Raw genomic sequence first — 25,609 nt, forward strand, 5'->3', positions numbered from 1 at the left:
GGCTCAGCCCCATGACTCTTGTTTGATGAGGACATCATAAGGCTCCTGTCCCTACAGGAGAGCTGCCACATCTGGGCCAGGACAATCCCAAGCACAAATACAGAGAAGATTTAAGAGAGAAGATTTAGATTAGATGTTAGGAAGAAATTCACTATGAGGCATTGGAACAGGCTGCCCAGAGAAGCTGTGGATGCCCCATCCGTGGAAGTGTTCAAGGCCAGGTTGGATGGGTTTTTGGGCAACCTCGTCTAGTGGGTGGCATCCCTGCCTGTGGCAGGGGGGTTGGAACTAGATGAGCTTTAAGGTCCCTCCCAACCCAAACCATTCTGTGATTCTATGATTAATATTTATCCTTTACAGTCCCAGCTTCCCAAGAAGATTAAGATCCTAGCTCTCCAGTGGCCACTGCACTAGACCACATCATTGAATAACGCAAATGAGTAAATTATAACTTTGGAAGCCTTTACTGTCTCTGCCCTGGCTAACATTATACAGAGTGGATATGGGAATTAAACATTTCTCTGCTATTGCTTCTGGTTCTTGAGATCTTCATGACTCCTACAGCCTGCCCTCCTTCCCTTTCAGTTTCTTGTATGGTTGGTCTTTCACCGTAAAATTTTGGTCTTATCCTCCATTTTGTCTTCCACAATATCAAACACTATTCTTTCAGGGTCTGCTCATTCAGGCTGATTTCTACCAGCCAGGCTACCAGCTCTGCCTGTGGAAATTATTGGGATTTCATTATATACACCATAGTTAATTCTTCACAGACCTCCTACAGTTCCTTAATTATATCTTCTCCTCCACATATCATTATTCTTTAACTGGCCCCAAATTTAAATCAGTTAAATTTAATCACATTCCTTTCTTACTTGTGATTGTCTAACATCCATATAAAACAAAAGAGGCCTTATAATACCCTTGTATATTTGAAACTTGGAACTGAAAATTATCTGCAAAGATAATAACAGTCAACCCTGCTGTGTTCCTGGTCTTAATTTAATAGAATAATGGTAATGAAAGCATGCTACAGACCTCCTGGGATCACATTGACCTTCCTCCTATGTGAAAGATAGGGCTATTAGACTTAGGACATGTCTAATAATTTGTCTAGCTTGATCTTAAAACCCTGCCATAAACAGCCCTCCTCTATCTAGCATATTTAGGCACTGCACCACAGATACTTCCTAATAGTAAGTCCCAAAATATGTACAACACAAATTCATTGAGTTTGTCATAATCTGTTTGCAAATCTCTTTGAGAGTAAATTACCACCTTTCTCTTTAACAGGTCTTTGCATACGGGATTATTAGTACATCTTACCTTTAGTTTTCTTTTTCCTAAACCAAGCATAACCATTTATTTCAATCTTTACTCACAAGTCATGTCTTTGGATATTGGCTTCTGGTCGTATTCTCTTTGCCTCCTACGTTTTTGATCACCTTCCTCTGTACACCTTGCAATTTGGCAACACTTCAGAAAATGTGGTGTCCCAAAATGTGTTCAGAGCCAATGTCAGCTTCCCAGGGCCAAGCAGGGAAGAATAATTACCTTGCATATGTTACCTACAACACTTCTGTCAGCACTGCACAGCAAGAGCTTTGTTTATTTTTGTAACGGTATCATATTATGACAATTTCATTCATGCACCATTAGAGCCATCGCATCTATTTATCCCCTCTTTTATAACTGATTCTGTAATTTCCCTTTCCCAAGGGAATTCGACTTTGAATTTGACTTTATTAGATTTCCCTTGTTGGTTTTGGGTCTTTTGTGCTAATTATTAATATAGCTCTGACTTCTGATCCTGTATCACAAGGAGCTTGTAATCCCTCCTAGCTTGCTGGAAACTTGTGTGTTTCATTATTTGAATTCTTAATTAAAATACCGAGTAGAAATATGATTTCTGCAAACCCCTGCTTTTAATTCCTTCCCAGTTTAACATCCAACCATGCAAGTGTGTGTGCTCACTGTATCATGACTCTGGGTAGGCACACATTTCTCTTGTTTCCTTAAGAGAATGCAAGGCAGCACCATGCCAAAAGCCTTATTAGAGTCAAGACTTATCTGCTGCTGCTCTCTTATCCATGAGAACAATTATCCTGTCAAAGAAGGAAATGAGGTTAGTTTGACATGATTTATTCTTGACAAATCTACTCTAGCTGTTTTTATTACCTTATTATTCTCTAGGTACTTATAAATTGGTTCTTTAATAATTTAGTCTTGTATATCTTTTGGGCTAACGGAGATAGACTGACTGCTTGTTAGCTCCCTGAACCTTCTTTTTCTTCTTTTTAAGGATGGCTTCTGTGGTTTTGTTTCTTTCCTAGAGAACTTTCTCCTTTCCTATTACCAACAAGTGCCAACTGTTCAGATATTTCTTAAATTTCTTAGATATTCCAGGGTAAATTCCACTGTAACTAATATATGTAACACATTAAATATTTTCTAACCTTTTCTTTCCCTACTCAGACTCATGCATCCATGCTCTTGTAAACAACCTAGTTGCTTTCGGCATTTGTTAATGATTTACCTCTATGTCATGCCTGAAGAAAAGATGTCATTGAATATCTTATCCTCATCGTGGTTTATTATTTCCAATCCTCCCCTATTAAGGAATAGGCTTGAACTTTTTTTTTTTTTTCTCTTGTAAGTGCTCATAGAATCTTTTCACATTAATTTTTATCACCCTCAGTAAGTCATTTTGTCATTTAATCATCCTGGACTCAACCACAAACCCTTGGTCTACCTTTCTTCTAGTCAGCTTTATCCTGATTTGTAAATAATTCCAGTTTTAATATCTGAGACTTTAAAGAGCTTCTGTTGCAGCTATTCCTGCTTCTTACACTGATTCCTTTCTCCTTCATAGCACAATAATTGGATGTTTTGCCTTAAATACAGCTCCTTTCAGTAATTGCCATCTCTCCTGCACTCCTTTATCCTTAAACTACTTTCCCAAGAGAATCTACTTACAAATTCCCCAAGTTTATCAAAGTCAGCTTAACTGAAGCCCATTATCTTCATTTTGCTTCTCTCATGCTGTCCTTTTCTTAAAATAGTAAACAATGATCAATAGTTTTGCAACCATTTCCTCCCCCTTAGTCCTTGGAATCAAATAAGACATATGAAAAAGCCTGCAAAGCATGCCCTGTTTAAGCATGGATACAACAATATTGTACTACTCGATGGTTAGCATTACTCCAGAAATATGCAGAAGTGATCTGCTTAATTCTGAAGTGATGTTGCAACCAAATTGCAAAACACATGTGCAAAGAAGTGTTAATCTGGTTTGTTAGTTAAGGAAATCTAAACCAGTCAATGCAACTGTGCCAGCAGAAATTAGATTTTCTAAGGTGCTAGCAATTACTACTCACATTATTCAAGCTTATGAAGTTCTGTACTGTATTACTTCTGCTTGGCACCTACATCATCCCTTCCTAGCTGCAGAAATATCTACATTGGTGGTATTCAACCTTATCGAGAATTGCACCCAGCCCAACAGCGATGGAGAGACTATACAATAACCAAGTCATTCCTTTATTCCGTGAACCAAAATGCAGTTCAAAACAAGAATATTTGAGGGAAAAAGGAGAGCACACTCCCATATCTTCCTAATCTGTACAATCTAAATAAGGCAGTATTAATAGCCTCTTTTAGATCACACCCAGGAGGGCACCATTTTCATATTTCAGCTGTCTTCTCATTCACTGTTAGACCTGGAAGTCCAGTGCTGGATGACAGAAATATTTGTACAGTTAAATACCAGGAGAGAGGTACAGAAATATAAACACATCAGGAAACCACTTGAATGGGGAATTCACTTCAGACTGAAATAGCCCTTCAAGTCACAAAATGGAAAACTGCCTAGAAGTTTCCTTTCCTAACTTTACTCTCTCTTATCTGTCAGCCCAGGGATTTGGCCTGTCAGTCCCCTGGCAGAATTTTAAGCAGGTTTAGGTGCCTGCTCTCCATCCCCACATAAACAACAAATGTGCAGAACTGTTATTGTCAATTAGACTTCAAAAGCTTGCTGAAGGAAATCTCACTTAGGACCTCAGTGATTATTACAACCATCTCACTTGCCAGTTCACCTTCCTCACCAGAAAGTTTATGAAGGGCAAAAAAAAGTCTAAAAGTCCTTTTAATCACAAGTTAATAAAACCTATCTACAGTTAAGTAGAAGCTCTTTCACACCTCCTAGGCACAGGACTATGAGAATCTTGGTTCACAATAACCACATTATAGCATTTTTTCAAGATGTTCATCAAAGTCTTTGTAAAAAGCCTCACTGAAAGTCTGCTCCAAAACCTTCCCTCTCTGATAGTTAAGTCATAGGCAACATATAACCATTTTGTTCAGTTGCAAATATTGTCCTTAATCATTCTGTCTCCTCCCTTGTATAGGTGCAAATCTATATTTATACCTCTCTGGTATTCATGGAGAGGAACTACACACCATTTCAGCTTTTGTTCTGCTAAAAAAGCCAGAGTGGTCTAGGCTTTCTGCATAAAACAGACTCTCCATTCCCATTCTCTGCATTTGCTCCAATTTTAATGGATTTTTTTTTTTTCTTTTTAAGCATGCCTGACAATCTCTACTGCAGACAGAGTAATTATGACCTTGCATTGTGGTCAGTATACCCTTATCATTACTGAAACTACCAACCACACATTTATGGCTACCAGCTCTACTACAAAATTCTGATCCTTCTCTGTGTCAATCGTCCTTCCATCATCAAAGTTAAATGTTTTTGTTTTTGTTTTTCCTTATTTTCTGTATAAACATTGCTAATACAAATGTCCATTAGGATCAGTCAAAAACCCACTCCATTATCAACCCCATTTACTGTTCTCTAGCCCATGCATCCTCAACAAGAACACATTCTTCCTCCCTTTTTGCCAGATCCTCGCTTACAGTACAATAATTGCATTAATCTGCTCCTGGGCTACATGGAAAATTACCTGTTATGCTACTGCAACTGTACAGTTGAGTGATAGCCACTGTACGTGCCTCAGCTACAGAACCAGTTGTCTAATCAAAGAACAGTGGCAAGTTCCTCCTGTGTGAACTATGTATAACAAACCACATTGTATTTCTTCCATTTCCATTTATGTCTCTCTCCCCTTTTAATCTTCTCTTCAACATTTCTTCTGAATCTTTGCATCCCACTGAGGTCATACTAATAGTTGGTAATGGCGTGCCTCATTATTTTTCTTTTCATTAAACAGGTCCTATATGTGCCATTCACCAACCACACAGTGCTGCCTGATTTTATAACTGCACAAATAAACATCACTGAGGGAATTGTAGCTACATTTGCCAGCTCTTATGATCCCAGTCAAGCTGGGTATTAAATAATTTGTGTTGCTGCAACCCCTACCCAGCATGTGGTAATTTGTTCTCCTTCACTTGTTCCCATTACCCTGCTTTCACTGCCACATTCTATAACCTCCATGTTACTGAAAACAGCCAAAATACTCATTTTGCTTCTCACTAGACCTAGATTACCCTTAATCTCCTTAATACTCTTAGCCTTCTCCTTAAGCTATTAAAAACAAAACAAAACAAAACAAAAAAAAAAAAAATAGGACTCTTTCTTTGCTCTTTGTTGCTTATCTAGCTAAAGGAAAATTACTGTTGTTACAGTTGATTACCTTTCCACAAATCTAGTCATCTTAATTTTAGGAACCCTGAATTTTTCCACATACTTCCTGACAAAACAGAGATGCAAATAAGAACTTGGGGACAGGTTGCAAGAAGAATTCAAAAGATGGGATCTGTCAAGCACATTTGGCAGAATGCATTTTTGGTTAGCATGGACCTGATGCATTTCAGTTGTTAATGAAAACAAAAACAAAACAAAACAACAAATAAACAGGGGAAAAAAAAAAAAAAAAAAAGCTGCCTCTTTTCTCTCTCTGTCTCTTCCCAACCTCAAGATGCAGAAATCCCAGGAAGGGAGAGGCTAACGGCATAAAGAAGCAACCGTAACAGGGGGACGTGATTATTATTTTGTTGACACCCATCTATCTCCATATGTTTTAGCCCAGCTCTTCATGCTATGATTTTAGCTCAGGCTTGGACCTAAGGTACCGGATGAGGCAGTTCCTGCTTCTGTGACTAAGACTGGGGCACGTAGCATGCAGTAAGGGTTGTAAAGAGCACTGTCAGGTGCTCTTCACAGTATCAGGCAGCATCTAGTAAAATACACGAGTGGTACACATGAGAAGGGCAGAATCCTGCTGAGTGTTGAATGCTCCAACAATGTCTTTGTAAATTGGTTTCTCATCCAGGCTTCTGAAAATAATACGCTCATCAAAAAAAAAGCTCTCCACAGCTTGCAGGAACAAGTCTATAACATATGGCAGAAAATGAGACTTCCTATACTTTTACAAAAGCTGTAGTCCCAAGGGCTCTCAGAGCAATTAGTGGAAATCAGCTGAGACACATGAGTACGTTTGGCTCTTCTTTCACCTTCATTCTGCTTTTACGATACAGGTCTCTAGTTAAATGCTTGACCTGGCAGATTTTTTTTTACTGCTGGTGGCAAGACAGGTATCTTCAGGGCCCTTCTGGAAGAGAGCTGCACGTAAACAAAGGAAGCTGTAACACAGCTATCTGGACAAAACAATAATCATCAAATGAACAGCAGACAAGGGATTCAAAATATCTTTCTACAAAGGTGGGGGACAGTGGGAAGGAGTGAGGTGTTTTTCAGACACAGGGCCCATTTCATTCCTTGCACTATGACCCACATACCCACACTGTGTTGAGGTTGTTGTGCTGGCTACAATTTATTAGCAAGGCTGCAGAGAGGAATGAATTATGGTGTAAACTCTTCTCTACATCCCTGAGAGTAAGATGAACAGCACTGGCCTGAAACTGCAGCAAAGGAGTTAGACACAGGGAGTAATCAGCTCATGGGAATAACAGCAGAGATGAATGCCTGCAGTGCTCAACTCTTATTGGTGGTGATTTTTAACATCTGGACAAACAAATATGTCAGCACAGACCTCTTGCAGCCAGAAGGTGGATAAGAAGTTTGCTTGTCCTCCCTCTCAGCCTTGTTTTGATGGGTCTGAAGGCTGATGTCTGCCCACAGCAGGCAGTGGTGGTTGGAGAATTTCTTGTAGTTTCACTACTACTGTTATCCACGTTGTATTATCTTGACACATACTTATCTGAACTACAATTGTACTTTCAGTGTCAGGGTAGAGATAAAATCTTCCCCCATTTCCTTTAGTAGGAGCAGCATGGCACTTCACTGGACCTTGATGTTTTTTCTTTCTCTGTCTTGTCAACCACACATTCCTTTGCCTCCCCTTATTTGTCTTCTCCCTTCCTGTACTGTTGCAGTTCTTTCTCATCCTATAGAAGTTATAAAGCTACTTTGCTTGAAGGTGCTTGTGTTTTGCATGTTTGGTCCCCTAAAAAACTCCATTATTCCTCTCTGTCCTGGTGTGGTGAAAACCACTGAAGATAGAACCTAAAGCTGTGAAGCCCATTTTGAAGAACATAAACCTCTCTAATCTCCCTCTGCGTGAACAGGACTAAGATTATTCAGTGAATCACAGCACCAAGCCCATTAATTCTGGTGAATCTCTGGGCCTGATTCTTTCACCTATTCTTATAGGTAGTGACTAGGCCTGCTTTTTAAGCCACATTATGATCGTGTCATTCAATGAATACCAGAAGAAAAAAGAAAATAGATGTAACAGAGATAAAGTCAGATATTTTAGAATCCAACTTGAAACAGTTTCCTTAGACAACAGGAATCCTCTCATCCAGCACTTGTACTGTTGCTTTATGTATAGATACCGGCCAGGCACAGGTAGCCTAACAGAAAACATATTTCACCTCTGTTTGTTATGCTTCTTGCACTTGGGAGAGTTGCAGTTGCTTTTTTACTAACTGGACTGTTCTTTCCCTGGGTTTACAAACCTTGTTAGGCTTAGAATTAGCTCCTCTGAAAAATTAATGCTCTGCCAAAGATTATAAAGGATAAGTTTAAATAGTAGTGAGTGTCAATTTTCATCATAGACAGTTAGTAAAGACATATGAGAACATTCACAGGCATCTTTGCATAATTTCATTATTAGTTCTATTCCTCAGGATGTGAAAAAACAAGAACCACTAAGATTAAGGGGATAAGGAACTGAAATGTTTGATTGTGACAAAATCCATTCTTTAAAAACAGGCTGAAGAGCAACAATTGCTGCTCAGGCTTACCATTGATTAGTGTGCTCTCACCAAAACAGAAGTGCAACAGACTTGATGACAGTGCTTTTTCTGCTACAAGACCAAAGATAAGAACAGAAAATAATAATAATAAAAAACTATATAAGATGGATTTATTATTAAAATATTTATTTGGTAGTTAAGTAGCACAGTGCCTTAACAGATTCACAGAAATCTTTGAGATCTTAAATAGCAAAAATATGCTGCAAGAGAGATCAGTTACTTAGAGCAGCCACAGAAATTTGCTGCTACCAGAAAGCAGAATGATATAGCATATCACACAAAACCATTTGTTCTCGTGAACTGTCATACTCCACCTGAATCTGAAATACAGGGCTGAATTTGGTCCAAAGTCTGAGAGTCTTTTGCAAGCAAAATGCAAAGCCTGATCCTGCAGATTTTATTTCATAACATTGTGTTCATTACAAAAAGCAGTTCACCATAGTTTATTAGGCCTACCAGTTTCAAATAATTTAATTGCAGAATATGGTACTAGACAGCCGTGGAGAATAAAACAAAAAGAGAAATAAATAAATAAATAAATAAATAAATAAATAAATAAATGAAGATATACAGCTAAGGGATAGTAATGGTGAAGAGGCAAATAGGAAGTCCTTGTATGCTATTATAGGCCTGTTGTAGTGCCAGAGGAGAAAAAGGGTTTCTGTAGAACACAATGGCTGCAGCATGGACAAAGTGCAGTCTGAAGAGTAGAGAGGAAGCTAAGGTCAGTATGAAAGAGTACAGTTTTCATGACAAATAAATGTATGATCCATGATTTGCAGCAGGTGTAAACTGCCCCATCTCCACTGACACGCTGGCAAGATGAGAAGAGGCCCTGCCTTGTTTTCCACAGTTACCTAATGAAGAAAGCAGCACCCAGCCTGGCCCTCTATTATTCATGTAGCACTTTAGCAGTGTTTGTTCATTCTTGAAGATCTTACTTCTCTCAGATAATTTCAGCTGAATCTCATCGATCTATATTTAGAAATAAAATGAGATTAATGCCAGCTGGTACATTGGTTTCCCAGAATTTACAAGGTAGTTTACAATGGGTGCTGAAGTCACAATGCTCATCACCCTATCTCCACCAAACAAAATACAGACAGGGCTGTTGCTTGCACGTATCTGGAGGCATTGCACACAAGAATAAATGATAGCTGTTAGAGTGTAATAAGAATGAACCCAGCTGCTGAAGGGACCATTAAACGTGTCACAGCTAGTGCTTCAGAGATTCCTTATGGTTGTTCATGCTGATTGTGTAAGCTGCAGATTCTGTAGCTCTCATGGGGCACAGTGTGAAGGGCAGCTGTGTGCTGGCTCTGGGAGGTTTGACTTTGTGATATACAATGCTCTTTCCCCCCTTGTTAGTTACGATAATTTACTAAGTACACTGGGAATCAAACAGCAAAATATGTGGGAAACCACAGCATCATTAATGGCTTATGAGCGGATTACGATTGTTTAGTCCTGGCCCAAAAAGAAACAGATACTTTATTTTACTGTTTCAAAAACTGGCACTGGTCCCATCAAGAGCACAGTATCAGACATTCAAGAATGCAAGGCGGGTTACAGGAAGGGAGAGCAAAGAGGGACTTGTGAATTCCTCCTGTGTAAAGGACAATTGGCCCAATTATCCATTAAGTAAAACTTCTAATGATTTACATGAAGAAATTGATCTTGAAGCAGGTATCAGGTCTTAGTAAAACATCCATTGCAATTTTACCTACATGACTGAAAGGAAAAGGCCAGTGTTTGGCTAGAACAGCTTGCTGCAGGGCTGCATGTTTGCCAAGGCTGCAGTCGGCAGATTACAGGAGTGCATAGCACGAGTAGGAAGAAAGGATGAGGGTTCACCGCTTTCAGTAGCACTGAGATGTGTTCTGAATGGAAGTAACCATGAAATAATGATTTCAGTAGGCAAGACCTCTTGCTCTTTACTGTTACAGATGAGAGACGTGAATGTATTCTTGCTTAAAACATGTCCAGCCTTTTTCTTCTGCCTTTATCCATGATTCCTACTGAGGCAGTGGAGCTCTCTATTATTGTAGCTTCAAGGCTAAATAATAATAATAAAAAAATAAATAAATCACCAATTGAAAAGAAAAAATATCAAGTCTTTTGAACTATACCCCACCTGCTAAGAACAAAAGAAGGTCTTGTATATTTAAGACTAAACAAAAAACATTGTTACAACAAATTCAAATAATGGTGTGAATAATGGTGAGCATAGATAGAGAAGTTCCTCAGAAATCTCAGGTCCACAGGCACAACAGGGTGTTGGAGCAGCGAACCTGCTCTTGTACAGTGCTGTGGAGCATCCTTCACTTCTCATCTGCAGGCACTGAGCAGATACCAGCTGGCATGATTTGGCCTTTACATTCCCATCTTTTGTGGAATGTGTAAGAAAGTAGAAGCCACACACATCTGTACTAAAGGCTCAATTTTAATCTCAGTCACAGGAACATACTAGCTTGCACTGACACAGCTGGTCTTTGCTGAGAGCAGGACACCATTTAAGATGAAAACAAGCTCTTTGCCTAGCAAAATATCTACAAAGATTTCATTTTATTTTTTAACGGTTTTGTGTTTACGCTTTCAGGCTCAGCAACACAGCACAAAAGATCTTAGAGAGGAAAACATACAAAGAGTGTTCTTTTTGTTGTTTGTTTGTTTGTTTTTTAAATGGTTACAGAACAGGCTATTTTATAGATGATTGTGTAATTTTTTAGTTGATGGTTACTTTCATTTACAGGGTAAGACAAGCTATTTAGAATTTTTGTTTTGTCATCAGTTCAATTTCTAAAAATAAATGAATAAATGTATCTTGCCACAAGACAATGGACATGTGCCTTCTATTCACATGTATAGCTCTACAAACAACTCTACGTTGAAGCCAATGCCGGGACAGGCTTCACCTACATTTAATCTTACACGCTGAATACGTAGTTTGATAGCAATAGAATTACTCAGTGCATAACACTAAAGATCAATAAATCTGCAGTGTCCAGGTCTTGAATTAATAGTTTACTGTCTGGCTGAGCTACAAGTGCACAAAAGCGATGGCACGGCTCAGAGTAAATATTTAATGGGACAGCCAGCTCTCCTGGGGACGCCTGTGGAGAACCGCCGGGGCTGGGGGCACACCGAGCAGCGGAGCGCACCCCCTCGGGCGTTTCCATTTTATTTTATTATTTATTTGGCGCTTTGTTTTGAACACGGCCTGGCTTGGCTTTGTTTTGTTTTGTTTTGTTTTGAACCCGGCCTGGCCTCGGGGAGGAGCCTGCTGCAGGCAGGGCGCTGTGCGCGGTCACCACGGCGACAGGGACGTGGCGAGCCGAGGGAGGGACGAGGGAAGGAGACGGCCCCTTCCTCCTCCTCCTTCTCGTCCTCCTCTTCCTCCTCCTCCGGCCGGGGCCGGGGCTCGGAGGCTGCGGATGAGGCGGGCGAGGGCGGTGCTGGCGTGCTGCCTGCTGCTGGGGCCGGCCTTCCCCCTCGTCCTGCTGCTGCTCTGACATGAGCCGCGGCCGGGGGCCGGCCGGCCGGAGCCGCAGGGAGCCCCGCTCCGCTGCCACAGCCCCCGGCGGGGGACGATGAGGAGCCCGGGCGGGCTGAGATGGGAGAGAGCATGTCCAAGCGGCTGAAGCTGCAGCTGGGCGGCGAGGCGGAGATGGAGGAGCGGGCTTTCGCCAACCCCTACGCCGACTACCAGCCGCCGGCGGCGGAGGGCGCCCCGCGGGACAAGGCGGCGCCGGGGGACGAGCCCCTGCCCTTCGGCACCGACGGCAAGGTGAGGCGGCGGGGCTGGAGCCACAGTGGGGACGGAGAGAGAGCCACACACAGCGCGGATCTCCTCGCTGCCTGCAGAGCCCCGAGCAGCCGCTCCGTGCTGCATCATCCTCCTGCCAGGGGAAGCACCGCATGGTGACACTGCTGGGCGTGCACATGGGCAGGGAGCAAAGCCAACTTCACCTCGACTTACTTGCAGCTTGGGGATCCGTGGTGATGCACGGCTGTCAGAGTAGCCTCGTGAAGCAGCGTAGTGCTGAGCATCACAAAAATGAGCAGGACTCCTCGCTCGGGGTCAGGGTGAGGCAGTTAAAGGTCTCTGAAGTAGGAGCAGGGACTGAAGTTCATAAAGTTGTGTGTGGCTAAGCCAGGTGCACAAAAAGGAGAGCTTTGGGGGTCTGCTAGACCTCACCGCAGCTGTCAGAAGAACTTGGCACTGGAAAAGGTTTAAAAAGCAAGGGTAGATGCGGAAGTAAAATCTGAATTGTTTTTACAGAAATCCCAGGTAGCATGCTCGGTGTTGATTTCAAACTTTTTTTTTTTTTCTTTTTTTTTTTTCCCAAAAGACAGTTATGGTTTATTTATTTATTTGTATCTGGGTTAGTATATATATAAAAAAAAAACAAACAAGCACGTATGATGATGAGTTGAAGTGTGAAGGGGGAGGGGAGGGCTTTGCTGTGTACAAAGGTGTGAAGCTCCTGTGGAAAAAAAACCAAAAACACAACAACAACCCATCTTCTATACTGCATTAAAGCAGCGCAACTACAGCAACTTTCAGTAGGCTTACTCTGATTTTTTGCAACTGTACGTTTCACTGGAGAAGGCAGATCCGTGCCTACGTTTTCTTTTCTTTCTGCATCTGCAGAATCTGAGGAATTGTCCTATGTATTACAGAGTTAGATCGTGGCTATCAGTATGTCACTATTCATGTGTAGTTGTACTGTTGGTAGTGTTTGCATATTGTCAGTCCTGATGCCATCCTGACTTTTTTGAGACTTCTTGATGAGTATTTTAAGATGCTCTTTTTTGTTTTGTTTTGCTTTGCTTTGCTTTTTGCATTTAACAGGCTCCAGTGCTGTCAGAGAAACATCTTAGCCTGCCTAAAGGCCCTGTGAAGGTAAAAGGACTTTACACAGGGTAGGGAGTGTGTTCTGTAAACTGCTCCACACAGTAGCACAGGTTTCTTAAAAATTAAAGTGGCTTTCAGAAGCCCTCAGTGCATTGCGTCTTTTTTTTTTTTTTTTTTTTCCCTCCCATCTGCTGCTCTGTGTGATGGTGAGAATTGAGTGACTCACGTAATGACAGCCAGAAGGATGCGGGGTTCTGCTGTTGTCATGGAAGGCGATGCATTATTAATCCCTCCATTTGATTTCATAAGCTTCCATGGTTGCCATCGAAAATTTCTAAATAAAATAAAAGGACGAGAAGCTCTTCAGATTGTTGTCTGAAACGTGAGACAATTGGGACAGGGTGCTGCATGTGGAGGTGTGTGCGTGCTGCTTGGATGCATGAGGTATGGTGCAGGAAGCCGGGGTGCATGGGAACAGCAGAAGAGCAACCAAGGCTTTGGCCTGCTGATTTGCCATCTTGAGAGTAGTTGCAGTAATAACGACTCTTTCAATTAAATACACATATATCCTGTAACTCTTTTTATTTTGATACGGACCCCATAGAGATACTTTAGCCTGGAAAAGTACCTATAGATGTCAGAGTGGTCCAAAAGTTTAAAAAATAATGTAAATAGTCGGGGGCAGGTAGAGAAATAAATAGCCATAAACTCAGAACAAAGCATATTCCCTACTTCCTGGGGAAAATCAGTTTGTCTTTTAAGGTTCATTTAATTTTTAATGTGTTGTAAGTGCTTATTGGGGAAGGCATTAATATTTGAAAAGCAGATGTTCTGATATTTTCCTTGCATCCTAGGTAAGTCTAGTTATAAACCCACCTGTTCTTAATTACAGGGTATTATAATACTACAACATTAGGGTATGGGTCCCTGCAGTCTGGGACCCAAAGAGTAATTCTTGTGAGCAGCATTGTGCTTTGCTTTCCCTTTCCAGCTGAACTGGAGCAGAAGCAACCTTCGCCTTCAGTTAATGTCAAGACTTGTGGGTGTTGTGTCGCCCTTTAGCTGTGGGCTGGGGACTGCGGGTGGGTAAGGCTGCACAGGCTTGTGCAAAGCAGGGCTGGTGGCCAGTTGTCCTTACTCAGAAGCCATTTATCAAAATGTTTTTTGTAGCAGAGGGCTTCAGAGCTGTTGTGGGTTTCCTGGGAAGGGGAATGGTGGGGAAGGCTCGCTGGTGAGGGGTTTGTTTGAGGACAGGTCTGTCCTGACTCCTTGGGTGGCCCACCAGCAGCAGCCTCAGATTATGCACCGTCCTCTGAGCCAGCATGGCTCTCTGCCTACGTCCCTAGCCTGCTCAGAGGGGATTTGGGAGCCACTTCCAGTCTGCCTGCAGGCTGTCTTACCTGGTCACCCAGGGGAAGGTGGAAGCAAACCAGTGCCCAGGCAACCTGGTACAGGTGCCATGTAAGTGCAAGAAGAGCACCCCTGACATCAAGACTTTATCACACCCTTGTCCTCAATTGAAAATGGTCTGGATTTGTTCTGAAATCACAGGGGTGGTCTTGGACAGCATTGAAATTTCATTCAGACTTCATCCTAGGTCACTAGGAAGCCCAAACAGTAACTCCTTTTAAGGCCAGTTCCTTCTTAATAAGCTTTTTTTTTTTTTTCCTCACTTGTCATAAGGTTTAAGAATATTAGTAAAAGGTTGTGTTTTTTGACAAACCTATACAATGAGGTTTTGCAGGGAGCCTGTTTTAAAGCTCACGACGCTTTCTGGGAAAAGCTATTGCTTACTGGGGATAGGGAATATTTCCTTAGGTTATCTTTTGGGTGATTGAGTGGTGCTCAGTTTCCTGGTGTTTTCTCAATAACCTGTTCTGATCATTCATTTCTCTGGCTTTTCAGTCTCCATCCTCTTGTAAAATTTCCAATAAAAACAAAATCCTACTCCACAGCACGCTGCATTTGTTGGAAGGCCTCTCTGGGCCTTTCAGTTGTCACGCTGAGAGCACCAAGCTCTCTCTGTTGTGGGACTGACTCTGCAACCACTTACACTAATGGGAATCATAACATTTGTTGCAACACAGGCAAAATCAAACCTCTAGAGCCAATAAATGTTTCTTCCCACCTTCTTGTTGTGGGATCTGCATTCTCTGAGATTGCCACTCTTCTCACCATTTTCTGGCATCCCATGTCAAGTGTGTGCTATTTTAATAGAGACTACAAATACATATATTAATATATACATTAATCATGTAATAATCACATTCCTGTTTAAGGAAAGTTTGCTTTTCTTCTTGGGACTCTTAGTCAAAATTCAACGTGAGAATCCCTTTTATTGCACTTCATTGTGCATTACTACCTCAAAAACATCTGATTAAGTTGTCTCACATCTATCCAGTCTTTACCAGTTTCTAGTTTTATCTCGCAGACCTGTTTGTTAACGAGTTGTTACTCTGGCTAGTTGCACAAGCAAGTGTAATAATACACCCTTTTGTGTGTGTGCGTGAAGATAAACGAAACTTTAATATATACAGTATTTGGGTCTGACCACACAACATCGATGTACTGTCAGGTTCATTACGTGGAATATACCTGCTGTCTATGTATCAAAATAATTTAGGCAGTATTGGGAAAGGTTTTAGCTTTTTTCCAGCTTGTGGACCACCTAAAAATGTCCCAGTGAGGGTGAAGACATCTGTGTAGTGAGTAAATGTAAATCCTACTTGCAGGATTTATTACACACAATAGTTTTTGATCTCTGTGCCTTCAAGAAGGCATGTCTATCAAGAAGGCAAGGCTGTTGTTTGCCTACAGCTATTGTTTTTCTTTTTCTCCATCCCCTATTTTTTCTTTTTTTTCCTTACTATCACATTTATGGAACTAGATGCCAGATCACTGAAAAAACAGAGCAATGTGTTCTACAGACAGCAGCATTTCAAGTAATTTTTCAGCATGTGGTTTTGCAGAACTGGCATTTATTTCTGGAAGAACCTAATTGAGAAACAGCAGGGACCTGTGCTGAACTGTTTCAGGGATTGGATGAGGAGAATTCTTGGTATCTGGTATTTTCAGAGCAGGAGAGTTGCTCTCGGAGCTGTAGCAGTTGCTTGTTTTGGGTTAAAAAGAAAGCGAAACTTGGTTTTCCGTGCAAAAAGGCAGGCCGCTCCCCAGCGGAACATGGGATCCTGCTGGCATTCCTTCGGGGCTGCTCTTGCAGGAGCCCCGTGGAGGTGAGTATGAGATTTCATCCCATGTCAAGAAACCTGTGCGAAACACAGTGTGCGAAAGCTGGCTCCCTTACAGGCAGTGGCAAAGTTCCCGTTGATTTCAGCAATGCCAGGATTTCACGTTTCAGTACCGCTCTGACTTTTTATTTTTTTTTCCCCACTCTCCCTTATCAGTGACTGTTGTGCCCCTTGTGTAGTCTTCTGTATCAGTTTGGTTTTTGAATGAATCCTTGCTGGAGCTCTATTTTCTTCCTTGTGAAATGCTCCTCGCCTGAAAGGCAGCCCAGCACCATTTTGTCTCCTGTCCTACACATCACCAACATTAATGTCACTTCTCTCTGAAATGCCTCTTCTGTTTCATCTCCATTCAGATCAGGTTAGCCAGGAGTGTTTTGCTTGTTCAGGAGGTAGCACCCTGCCCGTAGACCATCTCTTCTTCTCCTGAGACCATCTCGCATCTCCTGTGTTATCAAGTCACCTCCTTCTTCAGTCTACTCTTGCACATAGCATCGGTCCTACAAAAAGCAACTGAGCAAAATGAAACAGCTAATGATAAAAAAATATATATATTAGTAGAAAGGCAGTGGTTTTGGGAGCCACTGGTGGCAAGAAAAACATGTATTGGCAACTCGTTAGGAAGCTGAGCTCAGTTCTGTGTCTTGCTACGCGTCTGCACAAGTTACTTGGCATAGATGTGGCACGATGCAAATAAATACTGAGAGGTGTTTTTGAAAAATATATCAGCATCTAAAAGTGTCTTTGAAAAAAGCAAACGAAATAACTCGCCCTGCATCTGTCAGACCAGAGTATTACTGATTTCTGTGCACAAAAGGAGTGCCATGAGCTCTCACAGTTGCACTGTCAGACTTAACGTAAGCAGAGTGATATCTAGTCCAAATGTGCATGCTTTTAAAACTCATAAGACTTTTAAGTTCCAGACTTCTCTTCCCTTTCTGAAATTGTAGTACAAGCTGCATACATTGCAGCCGTGTGTTTCCTCATCTGCTCTTGGTGCTGCTTGCTTGGAAAATCGCAGCTGCAAAGCTGGATGTGATCATAATGGGGAGGTGGTTCAGTAAGAATTGGTACGTTATTCTGATGTCAACTGCAAGTGACATTTTTTAGGGGATTTTTATTCACATCCTGGTGTGTGTGTGTGTGTAATTTTTGAGATGGGTTTACAGAAAAGATCACTTAAGTTCTTTTTAGGAACTTTGCAAATGGAAGAAAGCAAATAGGGGAAGGAGGTAATAATGCTGACAAGGACAGCAAAATTTGGAGACTGTCATTAGTGCCAAAGCTGAGTGGGGTTTTATATACCTACATTCCTTACATTCTTTGTTGGCTTCAGAAGGCTTTGCATTGGGATGTAGGTTGGCATGCTGCCTCGCTGCAATGGAAACAATGATGTGGTTCAAATAAATCACAAAACAATTAATTTGCGACACCAACATGTTTGTATTTTTCTGCAGTGCTTTTGTTTCATGCTGATAACGAGCCTTTCTTGTTACCATAAGCAATGTGGCTCAGGGTTGTGATGGGTATTACTGGGGATTAGTGCTCATGTTTTGTGTTTTTGTTGATCTAAAACTTGAGCAGTGGTTGGGGTGGTAGTGCTTGTTCTTCCTTCAGCAGCGGAGGAATAACATTGAATTCCTGGAGAGAGATGTTTCTACTTGTTAAAGAAACTCTTCTGCCCCTGTTATCACCCAGTCTGTTGTGAACCAGGAGTAAGTGTCATACAGGATATCAGAGGCCAGCTATCCTGGTTTTTGTTTCTCCCAACAAGAGTCAGCGGCAGAAAAGGCCGAATGCCAGCTGGAATCATCCTCCTGAAACGAATATGCTCCTCGTGAAAGTCAATTTGTGCTCAACACGAGCTAGTGCGCTTCGTGCTCAGCTGTAATGCTGCCATAAGATTCCTTGAAGGAGGTTTGTAAATCTTAAAAACCCACCTTTCAACATTCAGTTCTTTGTGTAATTAATTTGTTCTGTGACACGTAAGCATCTGTTAAAAGCTTACAATGGAATCCTACCAGATGAACAGCGACAGTGCTCTGTTGTTAGAGCTTCAGAGCAAAAAGAAAAGATAAAAAATGCAAGCAGTGGTGGAGGCGTAGGTAGCTGGGGAAAACTTTGCTGCCACGTGTGATCTATTCACACTGGCACAAGCTTGGGAGTAGCTTTGTTTGGGCTGATAAACGATTATAATTGTAATATAAAAAAAATCCTTTCATCTTCCCTTTTCCAAGTGCTGAATCAAGATAGGTAAGTTGCAGATCCCATTTTAGAGAGGGAGGTGCCAGCCTGAGCTGTACAACTTCTGTGGGACTGAGGTTTCAAACAAAGCAGAACCCAGGTGTCCCGATATCCTAGTCCTCTCCTTCTGCCTCTAAGTAGTTTGATTAAAAAAAGAAAAATAACCTGATTGAGTAGCAGCAGGTGTCTTGTCAGAACAAAAAGCCTGCACGAGATGTGCAGTAGGTACACAAACCCCGTCTTTGTTCACTCTTGTTGGACAGACTGAGTAGTGAGCCTGGGTGCATTTGTGCTGATTTCCTCATGCTGCTTTGCCATATGCCGTGGCACGGCTGTCTGGGGGAGGAGAGATGCCCTGCGCTCGGGAGAGGTTTTGCTCTGTGCTGAGACTTCGCTGAACTGGCTAAGAGGCTTGAGGGGATGACGCTGTGTGTGCACGGTATGGTTTCCTAGCAAAAAGGTGCTGAATGCCACAGTAAGGCCAAAGAGCACATGCCAGGTGCTCACCGTGTTTGTTTCCTGCTTTTGGAGTTACCAGGAAGGTCAAGGGAGCTCTTGTTCATCCTTAGGGCAGGTGAGAGGGGTAAGTGTGTGACATGAGTTATAATGGCACAACTTCCCTCTCCCTCCTTATCTTGCCGTCATAACATGGATTTGGGCCCTAGAGATTTCTGAGTGTTTCAGAGGACCTGTACGATCCCTGCTATCTTTCCTATTTCCAAATCTATCAAGTGGATGTTTGAATTCACTGCTTGCTATTTGAAGTTGCACTCCGAACAAGAGTGCTTTGAGTCATTGGTTGCAGAGCAGCATTTGGGATCTGCCTTTTGACTGAACCCTTCCCCGTTGGGATGTGCTGTAATCAAACAAGAGCTTGCCTTCCTAATGAGCTAGTTTCTCCTCTAGTGGGAAACTGTGGCTGCAGATGGGCTGAATGCTAAACCAAGCCTTCGCAAATCCAACTCGTTCTAGCTGGTGCTTGGGAGCAGACCGAGGCAGCAAGTGGTGGATGGAGGTGGAGCACTGTTCAGAAAGCAGTAGTGGGTGCTCAACGCGAGCTGACAAGCAGCCAAACTGCATCGTGCCGTTTTTCTGGATGCTGAGACCATTGTGTTGGGACTCAGTTTGGGAGGTGGGGGAGCTCTGCTAGCTCTCATGTTGCTAGCAAGTTTCCTTCTACCTGCTCCTGCCTGCATAACTAAGACATGAATGCCAACTGTTGTATGCTTAGGTGTTTCTGTAGAGGGTAGAGAAAGAAAATTCAGGAAATATTTCTTGGTGTCATGAAGTTTTTGTACATCTTCAGAGTGATGCAAATATCCAATAATGATAAAGCTTTTCTTATAGCCCAGGAAGGGAAGGGGTGGGGTTTTTTTTCCTCTTTTTCAGGCTCTACTTATTAAAAACTCTATATTTGAGTTAAAAGTTTATCAGTAAGTCATATAATTTATAATATATGTTTATGATAATACATTCTTGAGTGTTTTCCTAGATGTTCCCACTGCAAATGTAACCTCGTCCTGTAAAGGAACTTCTTGAACACGCTTTCCTGTGGTAGTTATTAGGGCAATAAATTCTAGTTAATTGACTATTTCCATGTCCCGTAGTCTTAAGGGAATAGTCAGTAAAGCATCTTAGGTTTAATAAGAGAGGAAATGGTGGCAGTGATATAGTCTCCTGTGTAATATTTCATACATAGTATCTGTAAACTTTTCTTGCTCAAAAGTAAAAGCAAGCAATGAATAAGATCAAAGGTTTGTTTCCTCAGCTTCATGCTGAAGGCAAAATAGATGAGCTGAAGCTGCCAAGCTGCTTTTATCCATCTTCTTTGTGTCTAGCTTATTCTTTTAGGTAGTCATTCTTAAATAGTTTGCTGCTTTTAACAACCTCCTCTCATGATAAAGTATGCCAATCCTAATAGTGTTTTGGTGAGAGGAGAGATCAAGGAGCAAGAGGAAGGGCATTTTATGGCTCTTAGATGACTTGCCTGGTGGTCGCAGACTGGGAAATCAAACAGAGCCTTGGATTTAAAAAGAAAATGTGGATACATCATGGGTGATGTGATTAAGCACATCATTTAAGTTGATGGTTTGATCTTGCCTTGGCTGTCTCAAATATGAGCATCTATTTTTCTTTAGCTGTTTCCTTGACACTGCTGATTGCTGCAGATAGTATTTTTTTCCTCAAACAAAGAAGTGGAGCAGCTGGCTTCTTGGATTCATTCCTTTCCTGGCTCACTCCCTTTTCTCCTTTCCTTCTTTCAGGTCAGCGCTCAGTTCACAAAACGGATCCAGACCAAAATCAAGGACCTGCTGCAGCAAATGGAGGAAGGGCTGAAGACAGCAGATCCACATGACTGCTCTGCCTACACTGGCTGGACTGGTGAGAAAGCTGGAATGTGAATGTTTCATAAATGTTGTGTTTTCATTGAAGGAGCTTCAGATAAGGGAGCAGCAGAAGTACTATGATACAGTCATTTATATGAGTTGTTTTAACTCTGGAACCTTGGTCACTGTTGTCTGGGAATGACTTTCACTGACTTCAGTGGACAAGGGATCTCATTACAGAGAGATAATATGCTTTTGTATATTGAGATCTGTGTCCTGCAAAAGGAGTGGATTTTTTAAGGCTATTTCTTTTGGGTTACCTCTTTTTTTCTTTTTTTTTTTTTTTTTAAGGATTTCTTAAAATTTATTATTTTTTTGTTCAACTGACTTACAGTTAGTTAGCAGTTCTCTAATGATAATCCTCTAATCATTGAGGAGAGGGTGCTCTGTGCCCAGATGCCTTAAAACCTGCAGTATGGGTTAGTTCTGCTTGTTCTGTCTGTACAAAAAAGGTAAAATGAGTGTGCAAGGAGGAGGAGTATGGAGGTAGAGTTGCAAGATTTGTGATGTATATGAAGATAAACAGGCATGTGCTGGTTATCACAAGGCACCGTGATTCCTGGAGCTTTGCATCAGCATTACAGATGCTGTCCAAGTGTGAATGAGCCCTCTGATCCTTTAGGCAGAGCCTGCAGTTGTCAAGCCTGACACAGACACTGCTCTTCAAGCTGCCAAAACGCTTTTCCATCTTGGCCTCCTAAGTGCCACTCTGCTACTTACAATGGCATATTCTATTCCTGCTCTGTCTAGCTCACGCTTCAGACATACTTCTGCTTTTAGCACAGCGTATTTGAAAAGTGCCATGAGCAGATCTGGTCTGTTATCCTTGTGTCAGGGAGGGGGGGAGCAGCCTCGAAAAAAAAAAAACAGGCTTTGCCCGTGCTTAGCCTCAGTTCTGGCAGTGGAAGTGTAAAATGTCTTCACTTTCTTTCTTCTTGATATTTCAGCGCAGATGGTGTGGTGGGCGGGTGGGTGGGGAAGTTTTGGACAACTCAGATTGAAGCGATAGATGCGTTTCAAGGTCTAAAAGCGAGCGGGTGCAGAGGAGCTGAAGGGGTGGGCATCCTGGCAGCGACACTGCAAATCGGCTCCCGGGGAGCCGCGCTCTGACACCGTGACTGACAACACAAGTCGCAGCCGATGAAGCAGAGCGTGCTGAAAATGAGTCATAAGCTAAAAGTAACACAGCCATCATTAGCTGAAACGAGAAGATAGATGAACAAGCAACGCAGCCTAATGAGAGTGGTGTTTTTCCATCCTGCAGAAGGATAACCGACATTACTCCATGCTGTAAACTTCTTTCAAGGCTTCTCTGGAGTTAACTCTGAATAAAAATACTTAAATGATCTAGATTTTTAAATACTTCCTCTCAAACTTCTTGCAGCAGTTTACTTGAGTGTGCAAATCAGAAAGTAAAAGCAGTGCTGAAAAGAACTGTCGTGCTTGTTAGGTACCAAGTCTAGACGAACCTGGCTGGCAGTGAACAGTCCTGAGTATTGGCTTGTATTTTATGAAGCATCTTTTAAAATCTTGAAGTGTGTGTTGTTAAAGCCCATGTTAGAGTCCATCTTGCTTATGCAAGTACTGTTTGTACATGCCAGAAGTGTTGGAGGAGCTGCTTCGAGGGTTTTGCACCAGGAAGGGTTGGATGAGCTGGGCCTCAGGGCTACCTTTTGACCACCCCTCGATCAAACCCAAGTATCCGCACAGCTGTTGCAAGATAAAAAAGAGTTGTGGAAATCCCAGACAGGCCAGCAGCCTCAGAGGCAACATTTTCTTGTTGCTGCTTTGGCAGTAATGATAAGTAGACCACAAGCTTCTGTGCCACTGAATCGACCTAACCAAGCTCAGCAGCAGACCTCTTGGAGCCATCTGTAAAAGCCTGTTCAAGGCTGATCTGGAGAACATTTTAGGCTGCTCCACCACTCTTGTGGTGCCATTCTTCTCATATTCCTCAGAAAGTCTTTCTGTGGAGCTAAGTGGTTCTGGCTTGCTCCCCACTTTAGCTATGGCACAGAAGAATGCTCTGCCTGCTCAGAAGAAAGAGGAATTTGTGGTCAAGAAGTAATTTTTTTTTTTGCTTGTGTATGTGCAGTTGGCCAACAAACAGCTTCTTAGATGCATTTGTTTCACTTTCTTAAATCTACATCGTTGCCATTGGGTTGGGTTTTGTTTTGTTTTCAAGGAAAACTGTATAATGAGCATAATGGAGTGAAGCTTGATTGAACCTTCCAGCATTTTCCTAGCATGTGTTTGCCTTATGGTTTTTACAAGCTAGCTTAAATTGTAGAAGCTCATAATCTTATAACCGTTCTAAGTGTTTTGCAATAAAGAACTTGGCAAGTTGAAGCCAAGAACTCATCAAAAGACCCTTTTAAAAATCAAATGGGAAATAAGTCATTTCTACTGTGTGATAGATGAGTATTTTAAACCAAGTGTACTTGGTTGTATGCATGCTTGTTAGCCTAAAATTCTTCATCCGTGGTGATTTCTTCACCAAACTTTAGTGCTTGTCTCATGAGCGTTCTTCATTCTCTGCAAAGTGTGAGTCTACCATTGGGCTTCAGTCTAATACATTTATATGGTTGTCACAATTGAAACAGAAATGTAATTAAGATAGACTGATGCCTTCCTTTTGCGTAAGTTAGGATCTAAGCTGACATCCTTTAATTGACCAAATACCTCTTCATATTTGAATTACTAGTTCAGAGGCACTAAAGATGGGGGCGTGATGTACTCAGAAGGAAAAGTAAATGAGTCTCTCTTATTCATGTGTTTTTTTTCCAGGCATTGCCCTCTTATATCTCCAACTGTACCGTGTCACAAAAAACCAGAGCCATTTGCAGCGATCTCTGGATTATGTGAAGAGAATCCTTCGCAACCTGAATGGCAGAAGGGTTACTTTTCTCTGTGGTGATGCGGGGCCACTGGCAGTGGGTGCAGTGGTTTATCACAAGCTGAAAAATGACAGTGAATCTAAAGAATGTGTTGCCAGGTGAGTGGTTGGTCGTGGAAAAAGCCATGTCCTTCTTTTATAGAGTGCATTAATTCAGTAAAATTAGCCAGTGAAGTTGTGGAAGACAGGTTTAAAAAGTGGAGGCACTTTTTCCCCTGATGTATCTTCAGCAGAATACAGAATAGGCTCTATTACTATGAAAGCTGGCTTACGCTTGATTGGTGATTAGCGGGTTAGCGAGTCTTCTCTTGCTATAAGAACAGGATGGCATGGGCATATCTGTAGTGCATGCACGTTCTGACTTTGTCATAGTAAAGTGACATTTAACAAAAGTGATACACCTGTCAGCAGCAGCTTGTACAGGATGTGATGCTTCCTGGACAGCACGGGACTTAATTACAGACACACAACAAAACATGTACGCTGCAGGGAAACACCCAGGCAGAAACATAGGATATTTGATATGTACCAAAGATTTAATCAAAAAAAAAAAAAAAAAAGAAAAAAGAGGTATTTGCTAAACTGTCACAGGCAAGGACGCTAATGAGGTCAGATCATATGAAGGGTAGCCGGAAAATACTCCATCTCCTTTTCAAAGTAGTCTAAATGTAACAAATGTCTTGAGAAATCCCACTTGGAGGTAGAGCTTCCTTAGAGAACTGGCTGTCCTTTTCCTGGTGTGTAGATGACTGCTAGCCAGTCAAGGACTGTAATCACTGAAGCCCTCTGGGGTTTGCATTCAACATCAGCAATGCACCTGGTAACAGTCTACCAGCATACCTTGCACAGCCAGAATTTGCAGGCTATCCTGCAAATAGTATCTCCAGTTGGGTATATAATTGATCTCTTTCTGGTCTAGAGTCCTAGTCTGATTAATATCAGTTGCTGCTCCTGAGCAAGTATTTCAGTCTTGAAATGGGTGGAAGGTTTGTTTTTTGCTTTTAGAACTGGCATTATCTTGGGCATGACACTTTGGATGCAGCTAGGGAAGCATGGTTGCTGTAAGGCATGAAGCATGAGTACAGCAGAATGAGATTAGCAGTAAATCTTCTAGAATCACCTCTGCTTGGAAAGTCATTTCCAGGAGGAGGACTGAAAAAGGAGGTTAGTTTGATTATTTGCTCCCTTTTATTCTTCCCTTTTTTTGTTGTTGTTTACGAATGCATTCAGAACATGATCTGAGGGGTACATTATGGATATCAGTATAATATATGATTGCATTTCTAACTTTTTACTTTGTAGCTGTCTGGTTGTAGGATGATTTGAATAATAAAATTTGAATAATAAAACTTAACAGAGGACATTTTAAAAGAAAGTAATTTAATTCCGAGTCCAAAGAGTAGTTCCAAAAAAGGAGTGATAATACAAAGCTCTCTTTTTGTGAATGCCTTTTCCCTGATATTAAGTAGTGATGGTCTAAATAGGACATTGGAGTCAGTGGTTTTGCTCCAGCATGATGCTAATGCTAACATTTCTGTCAAGTAATAGCTCCTGGGGGGGATCTGGGAATTGAATTTGCTCTTAATCCAGATTGTCTTCCTCCCTCCCCAAATTTAAAATCTGGCCATCTCTGTGGTTTCATCTAATTTCCAGTTTCATCAGAAAAGATAGGAAGAGACAGGTCCAGGGAATGGGCAGGAAAACAATTTCTCTGCTCCTCCTCAATTCTAATGTAGAC

General features: G+C 41.8%; 1 protein-coding gene across 1 annotated transcript in view; it reads left to right on the forward strand.

Moving 5' to 3' along the window:
- The first annotated feature begins 11,657 nt into the window (after positions 1 to 11,657).
- The window catches only part of LANCL2 (LanC like glutathione S-transferase 2), a 29,847-nt gene continuing 15,895 nt past the window's right edge, over positions 11,658 to 25,609 (forward strand). Inside the window, exons 1-3 of the mRNA XM_084282792.1 lie at positions 11,658 to 12,028; positions 20,853 to 20,970; positions 23,763 to 23,970. Of these exons, the coding sequence (XP_084138918.1) occupies positions 11,855 to 12,028; positions 20,853 to 20,970; positions 23,763 to 23,970 (500 nt within the window). The 5' untranslated portion in view covers positions 11,658 to 11,854. The remainder of the gene's footprint in view (positions 12,029 to 20,852; positions 20,971 to 23,762; positions 23,971 to 25,609) is intronic.

Source organism: Netta rufina, assembly GCF_964035555.1.
Source record: "Netta rufina genome assembly, chromosome: 2".
Taxonomy (NCBI): Eukaryota; Metazoa; Chordata; class Aves; order Anseriformes; family Anatidae; genus Netta; species Netta rufina.